Source organism: Enhydra lutris, unplaced genomic scaffold, assembly GCF_002288905.1.
Source record: "Enhydra lutris kenyoni isolate GAN:26980312 unplaced genomic scaffold, ASM228890v2 scaffoldscaffold16, whole genome shotgun sequence".
Classification (NCBI taxonomy): Eukaryota; Metazoa; Chordata; class Mammalia; order Carnivora; family Mustelidae; genus Enhydra; species Enhydra lutris.
In genome coordinates, this window is record NW_019154100.1 from 26,400,206 (window position 1) to 26,416,975 (window position 16,770).

Consider the following 16,770-nt stretch of genomic DNA (forward strand, 5'->3'; position numbering starts at 1 on the left):
CGAGTCCTGCATCGGGCTCTCTGCTCAGCAGGGAGCCTGCCTCCTCCTCCTCTCTCTCTCTCTCTGCCTGCCTTTCTACCTACTTGTGATCTGTCAAATAAATGAAAAAAAAAAAAAAATCTTAAAAAAAAAAAAAAGAAACCAGGAGCTTGGAGGCTAACGTGGTTCATTACAGTCATCCCACACTGGGCCAAGATGGCCAGGCCGTTATACTCTCCCCGCCCAGGGGAAGGGTATGACATTAGGGGAAGTGGCTGTCAGCAGTTGAGGTGTTCTTAAAGGCACAGCTAGAGGCTCTCTGCCCATTTGTCCTTCCTTGAGGGCAATCTGGGCTACACAGCTCCATGGGTGGCACACTAACCCAAGGAAAATTCTTCTCATTCGTCACTTCTCATAACACATCTCTGTTAGCTTTATGGCAGCTGTCAGTAAATGATAGTTGAATGAATGTGTGAAGAACCAGCTAAGAAAATACTGAATATCTAAGGCTGTGCATGTTAAAGCATCTCTCTTCCCCACGTCTGTGGAATTCCACCTGCCATCAAAATTCCTTTTTTTTTTTTTTTTATAAAGATTTTATGTATTTATTTGACTGAGAGAGAGAGCACAAACGGGAGCAGCAGAGGCAGAGAGAGAAGCAGGTTTCCCAGTAAGCAAGGAGCCCAGTGCAGGGCTTACTCCCAGAACCCTGGGATCATGAGCTGAGCTTAAGGCAGACACTTAGCCAACTGCAGACCCTTAACCAACAGAGAAACCCCAACCACCAGCAGCTTTCTTATTGCCAGTTCCCGTGAAGACGTTTCTGTCCTTACCTTGTGCAGCCTCCAAACAGCATTCAACACCATCAGCCACTCCATCCTTCTTGAAACACTTTCAGATTCTGAGACATTACTGTCCTCTGGCTTCCCCTGTACCTCACTTCCTACCCTCCTCAGTCTTGGCTGATTCCTCTGCGTGACTGCAGAATGTTGTGGTTCCTTGGGACCGGCGCCAAGCCCCCTTCTCCTTGCTTTGTACTCTTCCTAGAACCCTGTGGGGTTTTGTTGTTGCTGTTGATGGCGTTCCGTTTATACCTCCAGTTCAGACATTCACTCTCAATTCCAGATTCCCATCTCAGCAGTGTAGTGGACATTTCTACTTGACTTTTCACATGTCAAATTTAACATATCCAAAATGGAAGAACTCACTGTGTTTTTTTCCCATTCTCTCCATAACTGTTTGCCAAGTTATTCAAGCCAGAAATCTAGGAGTCATCCTTCATTCTTCTCTTCACTTTATCTCCTACTTCCTGTCTGTCAGCAACCCTGTGTGTGCTTTCTCTGCAGTGCATGGGTTCTTCCACTTCTCTTTCCATTGCCACCACCCTCTTCCAGATTCTCCTCTACTCTCTCTTAACTTATGGCAGCAGCCCACTCACTGGTCTCCCCACTTCTACTCTTGAATTTGTACAGACAGAATGGGAGGAGGGGAGTAGAATTCTGTGCTATTAACAATAAGAAAAAGACTGACAGCCCAATTAAAAAAATGGGCAAAGGCTACAAATAGTCACAGGAAGGAAGTACAGATGCTTTAAAGCTTGTGAAAAATGTCCAGCCTCACTCAATAGAAAGTAAAATTACAATGAGATACCAAAATCATCTATCAAATTGGCACTTTTATCCACTGGGGGTATGAATTTAAATTACCACAAATATTTTGAAGGGCTATTGGGTAAAATCCATCGAATAAAAAAAGGCACTCATCTTTTGACTCAGCATAAATTTTGGAAATTTATTCTACTTGCACGTGTATGCAAAGAAGGATAGATGAGACGTTTTAATATTGTTAGAAGGAAATATTGGAAACTAAGGAAGTAAGTTATGGTAACGGCACATGAGTACACTGGAGGTTATCTGCGCCTTCAGTGCCTCCCTCTCTTCATACAGCTCCCTTCTGTTTCTTCAGATCTCAGCCCAAATACCACCTCTCCTCTGAGCCCTTCCCTGGCCCCATTGTAAAGGAGGTCTCCTTTTTCTTTGACTTGCCATCGCTTGCGTTCATTTGCATTTCTGGCTCCCTCCCTTTAAATGAAAACTTGGAAGTGCCAAACAATGTAGGTTTTCAATGTTGTATCCCCAGCATCTCTTGTAGTGTTTGGCATTCGGTATGTATGAATTGAATGAGTGACTAAAAAAATTGTTGAATCTCAAATAAAAGTCCATATATTGTCCTTACTGGTGAGCCATTAAAAGCATTCCCACTGAAGTCAGGAGCAGAGTGAGCATGTCAGGTACGATTTTCTGATTTAACGATGTATTTGGTCTTCACCCCCCTTTCTGGCCCAGAGCTCCCAAAACTGTGGGTTTCCTAAAAGTTAAGAGCAATGGGAGCATCTTTTGCTATGTACTATCTGGTCTTTTGTCTTCAGTTCTTAAAGTATCTCCAGAGCCATAAAGGTAAAAGGAGTGTCTTTTTTTTTTTTTTTTTAAAGATTTTATTTATTTATTTGACAGACAGAGATCTCAAGTAGGTGGAGAGGCAGGCAGAGAGAGGAGAAAGCAGGCTCCCCGCCGAGCAGAGAGCCCAACGCGGGGCTAGATCCCAGGACCCTGGGATCATGACCTGAGCCGAAGGTAGAGGCTCTAACCCTCTGAGCCACCCAGGCGCCCCGAGTGTCTTGTTTTTTATAACAAGCCCGCTGCAAGCACTCTTGATCTATGTTAATAAGGTGACTTTGGAAAGTCCCTAAAACGGAGCGTGCCAGGGCAATCAGCCAGATGATTAGAGGGTTGGAACTTTTGGCCCCTACCTCTCAGACCTCTGGGGAGGCAAGAGCTACTGGGGACTGAGTTGATGATTTATTCAGTTATGCCTACATAAAGAAGCCTCCGTAAAAACGCTGAGGGATAGGGTTCAGAGACCTTCCAAGCTGGTGAACACGTGGAGTTGCCGCCCTGTGTCTGGAACCTCTGTGAACTTGGTCTGTGTATCTCATTGTTCCTGAGTTTATCTTCTATAATAAAACAGTCACCTAGTAAGTAAAATTTTCTCTCAAGATCTGTGAGCCACTCTAGCATATTAAATAAACCCAAGGGAGAGGATTATGGGAACCTCCAATTTCTAGGCAGTGACTCTGAAGCATATGTAACAGCCTGAACTTGCGCTTGGCATCTGAAGGGAGACGAGTGGGCAGTCTTGTGAGACTAAGCCCTTAACCTGTGGGATCTAATGCGGTCTTCAGGTAGGTAGTGGCAGAATTGAGTTAGCTTACAGGACGCCCAGCTGGGTTGCAGAAATTGCGTGGTGTGTGGAAACGCATATATCTAGTGTTGAATGAAGTAGTGTTGTAATAAGAGTATCTAGACACACCAATATTGTTTTCCTTGGATCAGGTATCACCGTTATTATTGAACATTACTCTGGAAGCATAACAAAAGAAATTGGGCAAGAAAATGAAATCTGAAATTTAAATGCTGGAAGAGGTGAAAACGATAAAGCAACTGATAAGACTGCTGTACACTTTGGGGAGAAAATACAGGTTAACAAGATTTAATGCAAGAATATTTCAGGCAACCTTTCCAAAGTGGTTTTGCCATGTGTGGATTTTTAGGGCAACTCATTAGTGAGATGTAATTTCAAACTTTAAAAAAGTTGCAAGAATAGTATATATCCTTTACTCAGATTTACCTGTTTGCATTTTGCCCCATTTGACTTTTCTATTTTGTAATTATAGTTACCTATCCATCTATACATAATTCTTTTTGTTGGGAAACATGTAAGAGTGAATTGAAACCATTTTGTCCCTCAATACCCAAATACTTAAGTGTATATTTATCAAAATTATCAAAATCAGGAAACTAATGCATATCTACAACTGTTAGCAAATGTGTCCATAGTCTTTTTTCCCAGAAATGTCCTGTATAATACATTTTTCCTCCTGGCTCAGCATCTAACCCAGGATCACACTTTATGTGCCAAGTCTCTTAGTCACTTTTAATCTGGAAAAGTTCCTCAGCCTTGGTTTTCCTGACCTCTGGATTTTGGAAGAGCATCAGTCAGTTGTTTTATAAAATGGCCCCAATTTTTTTTTTTTATTTTTGATGTTACCTCATGATTGAGATTATGAATTCTGGACAGGAATAATGGAAGTATGGTATCTCTGTGTCAAGAGGCACATAATATTGGTTTATTTCCATTCCGTGATGATGGATTTTACCACTTGGCTGAGGTGGTGCTTGCCAGGTTTCTCCTGTAGTGTCACTATTTAAATGTTTCTCATCAAACTTTACTCCCTAGTTTTAGCATCCATTGATGATTTTTTAACCCTATCATTCTCCCTCTGTATTTATTAGTTGCATTCTACTGTAAGAGATTTTTCCCCCTCATTATTACATTTTATTTATAAAATTTATTTTTATATTTTTGTATATTTGTATATTTAATATATACATTTATATTCAAATGGACTAATTGATTATTCCTTTTAGTTCCGTTTAATGGTTATTCATTATTATAAGATAGGATTTTTAACCAATTTCTGCTTCTTGTAAAGTGAGTAGTGTTCATACAGAATTTCTCTACATCCAGTTTGTCTTTTCTAGAGTTTTTAGACAGGCCATTACCACTCTCAAAGTTTTCCCCACCCCCCTAAAAAATTCCTTCCCAGACTGAAGTTTACTTGGTTTCCTTATGGGCTTTATCCAGGCCTGTAATAGCTATCTGTTCCCTTTGTTTCATTGTGTAACGTTAGAACATCGTCTTGTGTTTGCAAGTTCATGTGTTGTAACTCACATACTACACACTACACATTAACAAGAGACTTTGCTTCACAGCTCTAAAATAGGTCATGCAGTTTAGAGTTCAGAAGCTCTTGTGCCCACTGATAGCAAATTTATAAAGGAAGTTAGTCCAGAATTTTGGATTTGATTAAGCAGCTTGCCTTGGCAAAAGATACTCATTGAAAGACTGATGACCAGTCAGTTACTTTTTCCTTCCTTCCCCAAATTTAGATAGGAATCAGAATTGTAATTGCAGGAAGGAGCAAGATAATGACAGCTCACCCATTGGAAGAGGATCCCTATCCAAGTCTGTGGATGTTATGTCTGGGAGTTCATCTGTTCATCAAATACGTCGTAAGGGTCTACCATGTGGCAGGTTCTTGGATAGGCAGTGGGCATACAGGAACTAAACAGCCTCTACCCTCAAGAAACTAGCATTCTAGAAGGATAAATGACAGATTCAGCTGGTGCTCAATGCTATGAAAAAAAGTAAGGGATATACTAATGGGAGAGATGTCTTTTTTCTTTTAATAAAAGATGGTAATATTTGAATAGAGATCTAAAGCTTCAAAGCCATAGGGCTGGGGATGGGAGAGTGAGCAGAGGGAGAGAGCCCTGTAAGCAGAAGGAGCAATGAATAGGAGCTGAAAGATGGGAGAATGCCTGATATGCCTGAGGCTGAGCTGAAGAATCAGCCAAAGAGTAGTTGGTGAGGTAGGATAATAGGAAAGGTCCTTGGATGCCAGGTAAAAAACCTGTTTCCAGGAGGAGGGAGTAAGAAAGGGAAATGCTCTTGATGGGTCTGGTAAGGTGAGTGTGGAGAACTGTCAGCTTGGACTGTTGAAATGTTTCAGAATGCCCACTGGAGTGGGTTCAAGAGAGAATGCAGGGAGTCCAGATGACTCTTTGGAGGATTATGCTCTAAAAGGGACCAGAAAAATGGGATTGGACCTAGAGAGTTATATGGGACACCAAGGGAGGGATTTTTAAAGGAGAGAGTTTAGCTGTTGGTTAGTGGTGAGAGTATCCATAAAGAAACACTGGATGCAGAAGAGGATAAAGGAGCAGCAACAGTGTCCTTGAGCACATGAGCAGGACTGTGCACAGAGACTGAGGCAGGTACAAGACCAAAACCGCATCAGGAGGGAGACCTACTAGTGTGTCAGTTAAGGGCAGTGAATAGAGAAGCATGTAAAATCAAGTGCCCGCTAGCATGTCAGCTTCATTTTTCTGCTCATTTTATCTCCTTGCTTCTTTCATCTGTAGATTTTACATTTCTTTGACCTGTGTGTGTGTGTGTGTGTGTATAATTAGCATTTCTTTGCTTTATAGTGTGGGGGTGGTGCTGCTGTCCTTGAGTTTAGTCCAGTGTGTTATGCTGCTGAAAGAGAAAAATTAAACATTGATCTTCTGAAAAGAGTTTGAGAGGCCTTGATGTTCGAGGGGGGAAAATTGTGCGCTTTTCGTATAATTAAAAGTATCAGTATATACAGTGTATGCTAATGGTTAACTTTTAAATCTCCAGTTAAATTAAAAAGTAGGACTCATCTGGGTAAGTAAGCATAGTTGAAAATATCTATGGAGATGCTTGTTAGTCTAAGCTTTGTTAACTTTTTTTTTTTTTTTAATAAAAACACACTTCTCCTGACTTTAAAAGAAACATTTGTTGTGAAATATTCAAACAATAATGTATAAAGTGTAGACACTTCTTTTCACCCACACTTCCCCAACCTTATTCCACCTTTTCAGAGAACAATTACCTTGTAATAATACTTTTCCAGACTCTTCTATATATATTTAATCACTGTTTCCAGCTTAGCTGTTTGATTTATTTTCAACAGAAAATGAAGTAAAAACTGCCTATTGGCCACACTGACTTCTAAATCTAATCAAATTTTTAAGTATTTTAAACTCCAGGCTTTATAAATGCATATAATTTAAATTATGCAGATTCAACAGCCCGTGTCTCAGTGAGTTTCTTGGGCTTTGTTTCAGAATTAAAATGTTTCTTAAATACTGAAATAATGCAATGCAAATCTTAGCTTTTGACTTAACAGTTTTTATATCACTGAGCAGTAAGTATAATGCAGTTTTAAAGGTTGTTTTTACTTCTTTGGGGAAGTATGAACTTCTATGTAGCACATTTTTGGGTACTTTTATAGGAGAATGAAGTACTAAGAGAGAGGCATGAAGCTATGGGTCACAGCTCCCAGAATGAGGAAAATGAGCAAAGATTATCAGCCCAAGAAAAATCACTACAGCAGAAGAATGAGGATGAAAGTAAAATAGCAGATAAACCTGACTGGGAGGCAGAAAAGACCACGCAATCTAGAAATGAGGTAAGCATATCCGAGTAGCTCGGCCTTACCATTTTGGCTATAAGGTATTTTTTTTTTTTTTTTCTTTTTAAGATTTTATTAGAGACAATGAGTGCACAGGAGTGGTGGAGAGGGCCACGGGGAGAGGAACAAGCAGACTCCCCCGGTCAGCAGGGAGTTCGATGATGATGAGCTTATGGGTCTAGATCCCAGGATCCTGACCTGAGCCCAAGGCAGATGCTTAACCAACTGAGCCACCCAGGTGCCCTAGTAAGATAGATTTTATGGCTTTGACAATATGTGTTGGTAATGAATTTTCCATGTAAGTGCCCTACTATAAGCAAATCAGATACATGAAAATATGTATTTTTTTTAATAGTTGTGGTAGTAGTTATTTGATTTACAAAATAATCAGCCCATAGAATTAGTTATCTTTGGTTAAACTCAAAATTGTGTTTAGAGGGGGTGTATTTATATACACACCCCCCTCCCCGGAAGTTGCTTCTTGATTTTACTGTTTTGCCATGGCAAGGGATAAAGAGGTAACTGCCATGCTAAACCCAGGAATCCTCAACCAGCCCTCTGTAGAGGCACCAAGCTGGCTAGGTCTGGGATAGTGAGGCAAAACAACTTGAAGGCAAATCACCCCTTAAAACCAGCTGGGTCTTGGGCTCAAATCCTCACAGAAGTCTCCATGCTGAATTCAGGAGCTCATTTTGTACCTCTAGCCAGGCCAGGTGGGACAGGCTCCTTGGCTATTCTAAACATACCCTTTGACTAGTAGATGTATTATAGGAAGATGAATTCCAGAGGCCAGGCTGAGAGATGGAGTCTTTCTGCAGCCTGTGCTTCCTTTCCTTCTACTCTGGTTTTTACTCAGCCCTGCTGACATCCTAGTCCATAACCCTGGCAAATAAATACTCCGGAAATAGGCCTGGAGGTTCGAGAGACCCTTAACCCATGTGGCACTTCACTTGGAAGGTGTACCCTTACAGGTCTTGCCCTGATGACTCTCAGCCACTGACTTGCCCCAGATGGGGAACCATGTTTTTATATTTAACATGACGTTTTAGTTAGAATAGTAAGAGTGAGAGACTGACCAGGGTCACCTGGGTGGCTCAGTTGGTTGGGCCTCTGCCTTCGGCTCCGGTTGTGCCTGGGATTGAGCCCCGCGTTGGGCTCTCTGCTTGGCGGGGAAGCCTGCTTCCCCCTCTCTGCCTGCTTCTCTGCCTACTTGTGATCTCTGTGTCAAATTAAAAAAAAAAAAAAAAAAAAAGAAAAATAAAAAAAAAAAAAAACTTTCTTGGCAATCTAAATTACACTTAACAGGCTGCCTGGGTGGCTCAGTTGGTTGAGTGTCTGCCTTCAGCTCAGGTTGGGATCGAGCCCCATGGACTCTGTTCAGTGGGGAGCCTGCTTCTGCCTGCCATTCCCCCAGCTTATGCTCTGTGCCTAATGAAGTCTTAAAAAAAAAAAAAAATCACACGTCTCGGTTAACTTAAAGAATGTCTTAATTGTCCATTTTTGTGTAAGATCTAATGTCTCAAAATTTTTCAATTTTATAGTAGACGGAAGAACTCTGTTGCATGGACTTCAAAGAGATGTAAAGGCTCTTAACTAGAAAGCATGTAACACATCTGATAAGATTCTAAGGAGAAGGAGTTTTCAGGGCCTGGCTCAGTAGGAATCAGCCTCCCAGTTTGCCATCTCCATGGGCACTGAAGGGAACACATAAAGGTTTAATGAAACATACCTGACTGGCCTGAAGGATTAGTTCATAATTCACTTAAAGCAGAATGGGCTTTATACTGTACCTATGTTCTAAATATTAAGGCTTTCTTTTCTGCACATAGTTTTATTTACCTACAATTTTAAGATTTTCACAGGAATCCAGATTTGTGCTGATACTCTTGCTCAGACACTTCTGACCATCTGCAAATTTTGGTCAATGGTTGGGCCAGGACTAATGACTCAAGTTTGGGATCATTAACAGAAATAGAACTCTTCTGAAATATCTTAAGAAACTAAAAACCATTTTGAATTAACAGTCAAGTTAGCAAGTAAGTCTCCAGCCCACTAAGAATGTATGATTTGCTAGTAAATGAAATCTTATGTACCAGCTGAGCTTAGATGGTCCTATAGCATCTATAGACACAGAAAGCCTTAGAATTATTGTATTTTATGTGCCTTGAAAACATGGCCTCATAGAACCCAAGGTATTTAGTGGAAAGGGAAACCAAATATTTGTATACACTTAAAACAATTAAGTCTAACACTGGCCTGAACCCTAAAAGAGCGGGGGGGGACCCTCAAGTACAAAGCTAGGGGAGGGGAGTTCAGGAATGTGAACTTACTAAAAAGTAAAGATAAAACCCCTATGATAGACCAGAACCAGAAATCTTGAATAAAAGTATTTTAAGTGCATAACCGAACACAAAAGCCAGAAAGGGAACTCTGTAAATACAACAAAAAGGCGACTCAAATCCATAATTTAAAAGCTAATCAGACAACCAAAACTGAAGCAGCCCCAGTGAAAAAATGGATACAGATGTCACAACTGAGACTGGGGTTAAATGAGAAATGAGGTCTCAAGCCCATACCTGGGGGTACCAAAATTCCCCTCTTAAAGCTCAGAATTTAAAGACTCTTCTGTTAGGAGATGGGACTAGGACAATCCCAGAGACATGAGCAGGTAAGTAGTCTATCCATCCTAGAAATCAGAACCCCAGATGAGCCCGGTGTTTGAAATCTGAATCCAAACTACCATTACTATCAGGAATCCTGATCCAAAAAAGCAAGGTCTACAAAATGGTATCAAAACTAGTCCTTGCAGAGAAAAAAAAAATTTATAGTTGATGGGTAACCCTCAGTATGTGGGATTCCTACAGAAAAAGTTACCAACAAAGATGAGCTCACCCTTAAATATAAAAAATTAAGACAGAGTGAGAAAATTCTGGGATGAAGATAAAGCAGTCTTCAGAGTGTTTATGGCAAAATATTTTGAAAATTAAAGTGATTTTAGGACTCAGATTAAAGGAGTACAGAGTCCCAACAAAGTGAGTAAAAACATTAAGTCTCCAAAACATCAAACTGAAGTTAAGACAACAGACTACAGGAGAAAAAACCTTTTAAAATTACTGGAGGATAAGAAGAGATTGGCTATAAAATGAGACTGACATCAGTAGCAATACATGCCTTAGTGCAAAACATTAAATTTGATCATCTTACCACATAAACCACTGGTTAAGCATGAAAGCAAAATAAATCCAGGTTACAAAAACTGAGTTTACCATTGGTGGAGCCTCTCTAGAAGAGCTGTCAAAAGGAGTTATTTCAATAAGAAACCTGAAGACTGGGATAAAGCAACGAGTGAAGTTGCCAGAAACATTGTGGTAAATCTAAATATTTAACTTGTAAAAATTGCATAATCTTATAACCAATTTGGAGGGTTAGCCGTGGTAAAAACAAGGCAGGATGAAGAATACTAACCAAAAGTTATATGGAAGATGAACACTGAAACAGGAATGTAAAAATTCCAAAATAGGCATAAAAATCCACGAGAGAGAGAAAACCTGGTTATCCTTTCAAGATTAAGCCTACTGCTTTCAGCTCAGGTCATGATCCCAGAATCTCAGGATCAAGTCGGGCATCGGCATCGGGCTCCCAGCTCCACAGGGAGTCTGCTGCTCCTTCAGTTGAGCCTAAAGCCTCAATTAACCTCTTCTGCCTTTTAACTTAATGGTGAACCTTATGTTTCTTTATAGAGATCTCTGAATGGGACAGAAACAGCTTTCTCTCTGGATGACTTATCTCAGATGCTTTTGTCACAGCCTGAAAACTCACTGGAGGTAATTAGAACCTTGGCTTTCATTCTTGTAGGAAATCACTGATCCATGAATGTTTAACCTCTTTAAATGGGATGACATAGTTTATATACTTTAACAGTACTACATTATGTAAGTGCACAGACTGAGGATTACTTTTTGCAGAACTACTTTAATTTTAGAGAATTAACCAAGTATGTATACTGTTCCTCCTCCTAAATGATCACAAGGATATAATAAAATTTGGGATTCACTGAATCAAAAACAACAGTAAATACTTGACAAACTAAGGCAAGATTATTTTTCTGGTAGCATTTATGTCATACTCGACTATACTGCTCTGATTTACTACCTTGCCCAGACTACTTCAGTGTGGATTTATTGCCAACAGCTTGGTTGATTCAAGACCAACTTTTATATTAACTGAATCAAACTAATTTCCAGGATATACCAAAAAAAAAAAAAAACTTTTCCCTACATACAGCATCATTCAAATTTGGGTTCACACTGCATACTGTATTTGCCTAGATTTAGTAAACTGAGGAAAGAAGAGTGCTATTACTAGTTACTGTACTGCTGCTGAAATAGATTGTGTTTAAAGTGCTTTTTTTCCCCTTTTCAGGGCATCTCACTTGGAGATATTTTTCCAGGTAGTATCAATGATGGCATGAATTCTTCAACACGTAACATAAACTTTAGCCAAGCTATAAGTCACGATGTGAATCTCCATGACGCCATGTTGCTATGTCCTGACAATACATTTAGAAGAGAACCAACAGCAAGGACTTCACAACCAGAAGAACCATTTCTGCAGTCAAATTCTCATACTACCAATCCTGAACAGACCCTTCCTGGAACTCATCTGACAGGATTTCTTCCCCTTGTTGGCAATCAGATGAGGAATCTAAGTCAAGACCTTCTACATGACCTTGATATAAGCATATTTGGTGAGACAAATTTAATGTCCTTGGCCACAGAAGGTTTTGATTCAATGGAAGTGTCTCAGCTTTTTGAAGAACTGGATTCTGATTCTGGGCTTTCCTTAAATTCAAGCAACAGTACCTCTGTCACCAAGTATAATTCCTCTTGCTCAATGTGTGAAGGCGGTGCTACAGGTTATAGTGACCTGGAAGGAGCTGTAGGAGGCTACTACCCAGATCCCAGTAACCTTTGTCACATGGGTTGGAGGAATGATTCTGGCTTTCATGGGGACCTTGCCATTCAACACATACATCATAACCACACTTACCACGTAGAGCCAGGTGCTCTAGATTCCACCCCTAGATCTTTTTCACAGCATGGGAAGTCACAAAAAATAAATAAGCACCTGAATGACACAGACAGAAACTTAAGTCGCGATGAACGACGTGCTAAGGCTCTCCATATCCCTTTTTCTGTAGATGAAATCGTCCGCATGCCTGTTGAATCTTTCAACAACATGTTAAGCAGGCACTACTTGACAGATTTACAAGTGTCACTCATGCGTGGTATTAGAAGAAGAGGGAAAAATAAAGTTGCTGCTCAGAACTGTCGTAAACGCAAATTGGATATAATTCTGAATCTCGAAGATGATTTATGTAACTTGCAAGCCAAGAAGGAAATCCTTAAGAGAGAACGAGCCCAGTATAACAAAGCTATTACCACAATGAAACAAAAACTGCATCACCTTTATCACAGTATTTTTAGTAGGTTAAGAGATGATGATGGTAGGCCTGTCAATCCAAACCACTATGTTCTTGAGTGCAGCCAAGATGGAAGTGTTTTGATTGTACCTAAGGAACTGGTTACCTCAGGCCACAAAAAGGAAAACCGTAAGGGAAAAAGAAAGTGAAGAAACCGAAGGTGGATTCCATTATGAATGAGTTAAACTGATACACAGCCACAAACCACTGAAACTGCTTCAAAGTATTATCTTTTATTACTGCTACTTGAATCACTCAGGACTACATTTTCAAACTCTTATGGATTAAGTTTGTGGAAAATTTTGGGGAAGCCACAACTTTTCATCAAGTCCAACTATATTTATGCAGAACTCAAATATCTATGTACAAAGAACAGGGTGATGTGAAAAGCAGACAATCCAGTCATTTGGTTGCCTTTTTCTTTTTTTTCAGTAACATAGTCACTTCAAAGAGCAAACACTGGATGTAAATTGTTTTTAAACATTTTGGTTTTTTTGATTTGAAATGCAATGTAATTTAGCTTCAAGTTTTAATTTTTTAGCATTGTAGTTACCACTGAATATACGGAGCCTTAACAAAAGCTATTTTATCTATGAACACTTAAATTGCTTTCTGTGGAAATAAATTTGAATTTATAAAAATTTCTTATATAGAAATTCTAACCATTATCTACCTTGGATATTCTCCATAAAACCCACATTCAGGAATACAGGTGAATATGTAGCCAATAAGGCAGCATAGTGTGGGTTTATTTGCACAACAGACTCAGGCCAAACTAAAGTCATCCCTTTGACTTGGGTGCCAAGAAAAAACTGGACTTCAGAATGAGAATGCATTCACAAAAAGTTTATGCCTCTTCTTAGTACACAGAACAGACCTACCCAGCAAGTTAAGCCAGCCTGTGGAAATTCCACATGTAGAACATGGGCCTCTCCCCCAGAAGGCCTCATGTAACAATGTGAAAAGGTTACAAGCCACACACGAACACAAGCCAACAGTAAGAGGAAGTCAGTAGAGCATGGACTTCACACCCAAAAATGTGATCATCTGGTTAACAGGACAATAAATGAAATAAATACTAGAAATGGCATTTGAAATGAAAGCTCAACGAGCTTATTGCAACAGCAAGATGGAGATTATTTTCAGAAAATGTCCCAAGGTTTGCCATTAACATGCATACTAATGTTTAATTCCAAAAGTATAGTCAGTGTTGTCAGATGTTATTTCTGCCATAATCGTCTGCCACAGAATTATCACCAAGTATCACCTTGGTTTAGAGAAATGCAGTGCTTTCAGTGTCTAGATTTTTATAAAAAGAGCTTTTAAACTGAGCCTAGAAAGGCATTTAAGTCTAGATTTTGCCAACAAGATGCTTCTAAGGTTGTTATAGTCAGTTTTGTACAGTAACAGTCTATTCAGATTAAACTCTTCAAGGGAATACACCTCAGATTGTAACTTGGTAATTTCAGCTGCAAGGAGGGCACATTCCTACAGAAAGTCCTTCATATCTACAATTTAATGTTCCATGGTACAAACTTACCTATGAGTAGCCTTATCTACCCAACTGTTTAACACTTATAAGACTGGGCATTATCCTCAAATCCCTCAAAATATCAAGCACCACAATGAACTATACACCAAAGGTTCAAACTGAAACTCAAAACAATGGTTTGAAATCTGGAAGGTATATGGTGCATTGTGACCAAAGGTAAATGCACCAAAACTTCCAAAGAAAAATCTGGCTTCAAAGGATGTAAACTAGAGCTGCTTACTCTACTCTCATGATAGACATTCCAGCAGTGGAAATCCCAGGCCAAGATTTTAGTTTAAATTCCCTTGCAGAAGAAATGGGATACCTGAAGGACTAAAATATTCCATCTACTGTTCTTATAGATTATCCTGGAGCTCAGAAAGATAGGTGAATGGTTGAAAAGGAGAAATCTGATCTGGCTTCTGACCATGTTCAAAATCTCAAAAGTTCTCACTGAAGTTATATGCACTTTACCTGGCAGAATCTGAACCAAGCTGCTCCCTTAGCTGCCACTCCTTAAACTGCTATATCCCTCCCGTTACTCTAAGACACGACTAACAGTCAAGACTTGTTTAACTGAGAAAGTTTTATCAAAATAAGGTTCTGATGGTGGGAGTAGATGACCTCATACCTCTAGTGTTTCAGGTTATTTGGTATAGGGTTTACAAATGCAAAATTCAAGGTGATCAGTAAGACAGCTGAGATCTGTATTGCTTATTACACTTAAGCAACTAGTTAATTAACCCTTAGCTTTTAAAGACCTTTTCTGGTGAGTACCCCTTCTCCTCCTGCATCTGCAGTGGATAGGCCCAAACTTACAACCCAGTCTGAATTGGTCCCAAAAGGAAATTAGTCTTACCTTCTTTACCTATGGGAAATAATTAATCCGGAAGTGACTCCTCCAATTATAAAGTTACAAGGGAAGAAATCTCAGCATCTCATTTGTCCTTTTCCAATAAAGCCTTCGTATTCCAAAAGTAGCTATCAACAGACATCCATGCTGAACCATATTACAGGTGAAATTATATTTTCAAGTGTATAATTTCCATGCAACATGTACTAAAGAATGTCTGGATAATTTGGATTCCTCTTAAGGCTGGCCTCAGTTCAACCAGGACCTTTTGAACATTCAGAAAACGCAATACACACACATTCAAGCCCCAGAACAACACTCAGACTACACTGTGCACATATTAAGACTTACATGCTTTTTATGTCTACATCATTCTTATCCCCCTTCTTGGGTAGTCTACTCACTTCACTAGTTAGATGCATCACCCAAATATCTGTTATATCTAAATGATCGGCGCAGTACTAAATAGTGTCATTAAAACTGAACGGGGTCTATCAACCATCTAGAGGCAGTCATTCCAAAGACCTGAGATCAAATTTACATCAAATGTTGCCAAGAATGTGTATGTTTTTAGTATATTGTTAGTGTTGTCTACCTTTTTGGAAAGGAACCCACACTTGTAAACTAGTAATTATCATTACTAAGGAACAGAGAGGATTCAAGTTTCCTTAAATTAACTCAGTACTCTGAACACTTAGTGCAAATAGTTATAATCCCTTTTAGACCATCTTGGCTTGTATTCATACACCAGTTATTGAAAACCTTACATGCAACAGAATAAGTTTCAAAACTTCCAGTAAATATTAATACTCCTAATGTGGAAGCCAGCCCTCAAATATGGCTCCCAATGATGCTGGTTTCCCATTAGTCCAAGGAGTAAACGCCCTCCATTCACGTGATGTGACCATTAGGATATAAGGTACTGCCAAACATTGATTCTGTTGAGGATTTTTTGACTGCTCCAATAGCTAAGTATAGGAAAGGAAATAGCCAGCCCCGACTTGCCAGCCCTGTCAGTATGCCCTAGTGAAGCTTTTCCTAAAGGCAACCTTGAACTTTAGAGAAGTTCACATAGCTAAGTAGTTTGTTTTCAAGTTGTTGACCTGCAAATACTGTGGAAAGTAACAAATTCAGTGTTGCTCCAAACTGCCTAATACTGAACTTAAGGATTAAGCCTTATATAGAAATGTAATGCAGCAACATATGCAAAAAAATGTTGTGTGGAAAACTTATCAACTACCTTAAATCTGAAGTTTTAACAGAAATTAGCAGCCTAATATACTTAAACAAGGGAATGACCATGTGGATTATTCAACATTACCTGCTTAACTACAATAAGTCAGTTCTTTTCAGCCTATTTTGTGCTATTATTTTTTAAAAAGTTTGTCCTGATTGAGGGTTCCGTACTTCAGGTTGTGCTGTTATACCAACTTGATTTACCTCCTTCAAAACCTTCAAATTATGTACCTGATTTTCAAGTACTCTAAAGTTTAGTTGATGGACACATCTACTGTGTTTTAAACAAGTAAACAATGTAGCTTATCTTCTGTTAATCATCAGTCTGACTTACCTGTGAGATACACATTAACCAAAAAAAAAAAAAAAAAGCCAAACAGGTTTTATCAACCTATGTACCTTTCCTGTTTTCTTTCATTGTTTCAGGTAATATATACAAGAAAGCTACTGCTTGTTAAATTCTGTACACGATGTTTAAACCTTTAAAAAGACAACCACTCCGTTAAAATGCATATAAGTCATCAACATTTGAGTAGCTACTATGACAGACTGTCTCAGTGCTTTGCAGT

General features: G+C 39.3%; 1 protein-coding gene across 1 annotated transcript in view; it reads left to right on the top strand.

The window, feature by feature from the left end:
- LOC111147223 (nuclear factor, erythroid 2 like 3) overlaps positions 1-16,505 on the top strand; it is a 29,887-nt gene extending 13,382 nt beyond the window's left edge. The window contains exons 2-4 of the mRNA XM_022503114.1: positions 6,920-7,096; positions 10,840-10,923; positions 11,522-16,505. Coding sequence (XP_022358822.1) covers positions 6,920-7,096; positions 10,840-10,923; positions 11,522-12,730 — 1,470 coding nt within the window. The 3' untranslated portion in view covers positions 12,731-16,505. The remainder of the gene's footprint in view (positions 1-6,919; positions 7,097-10,839; positions 10,924-11,521) is intronic.
- Positions 16,506-16,770: the final 265 nt, after the last annotated feature.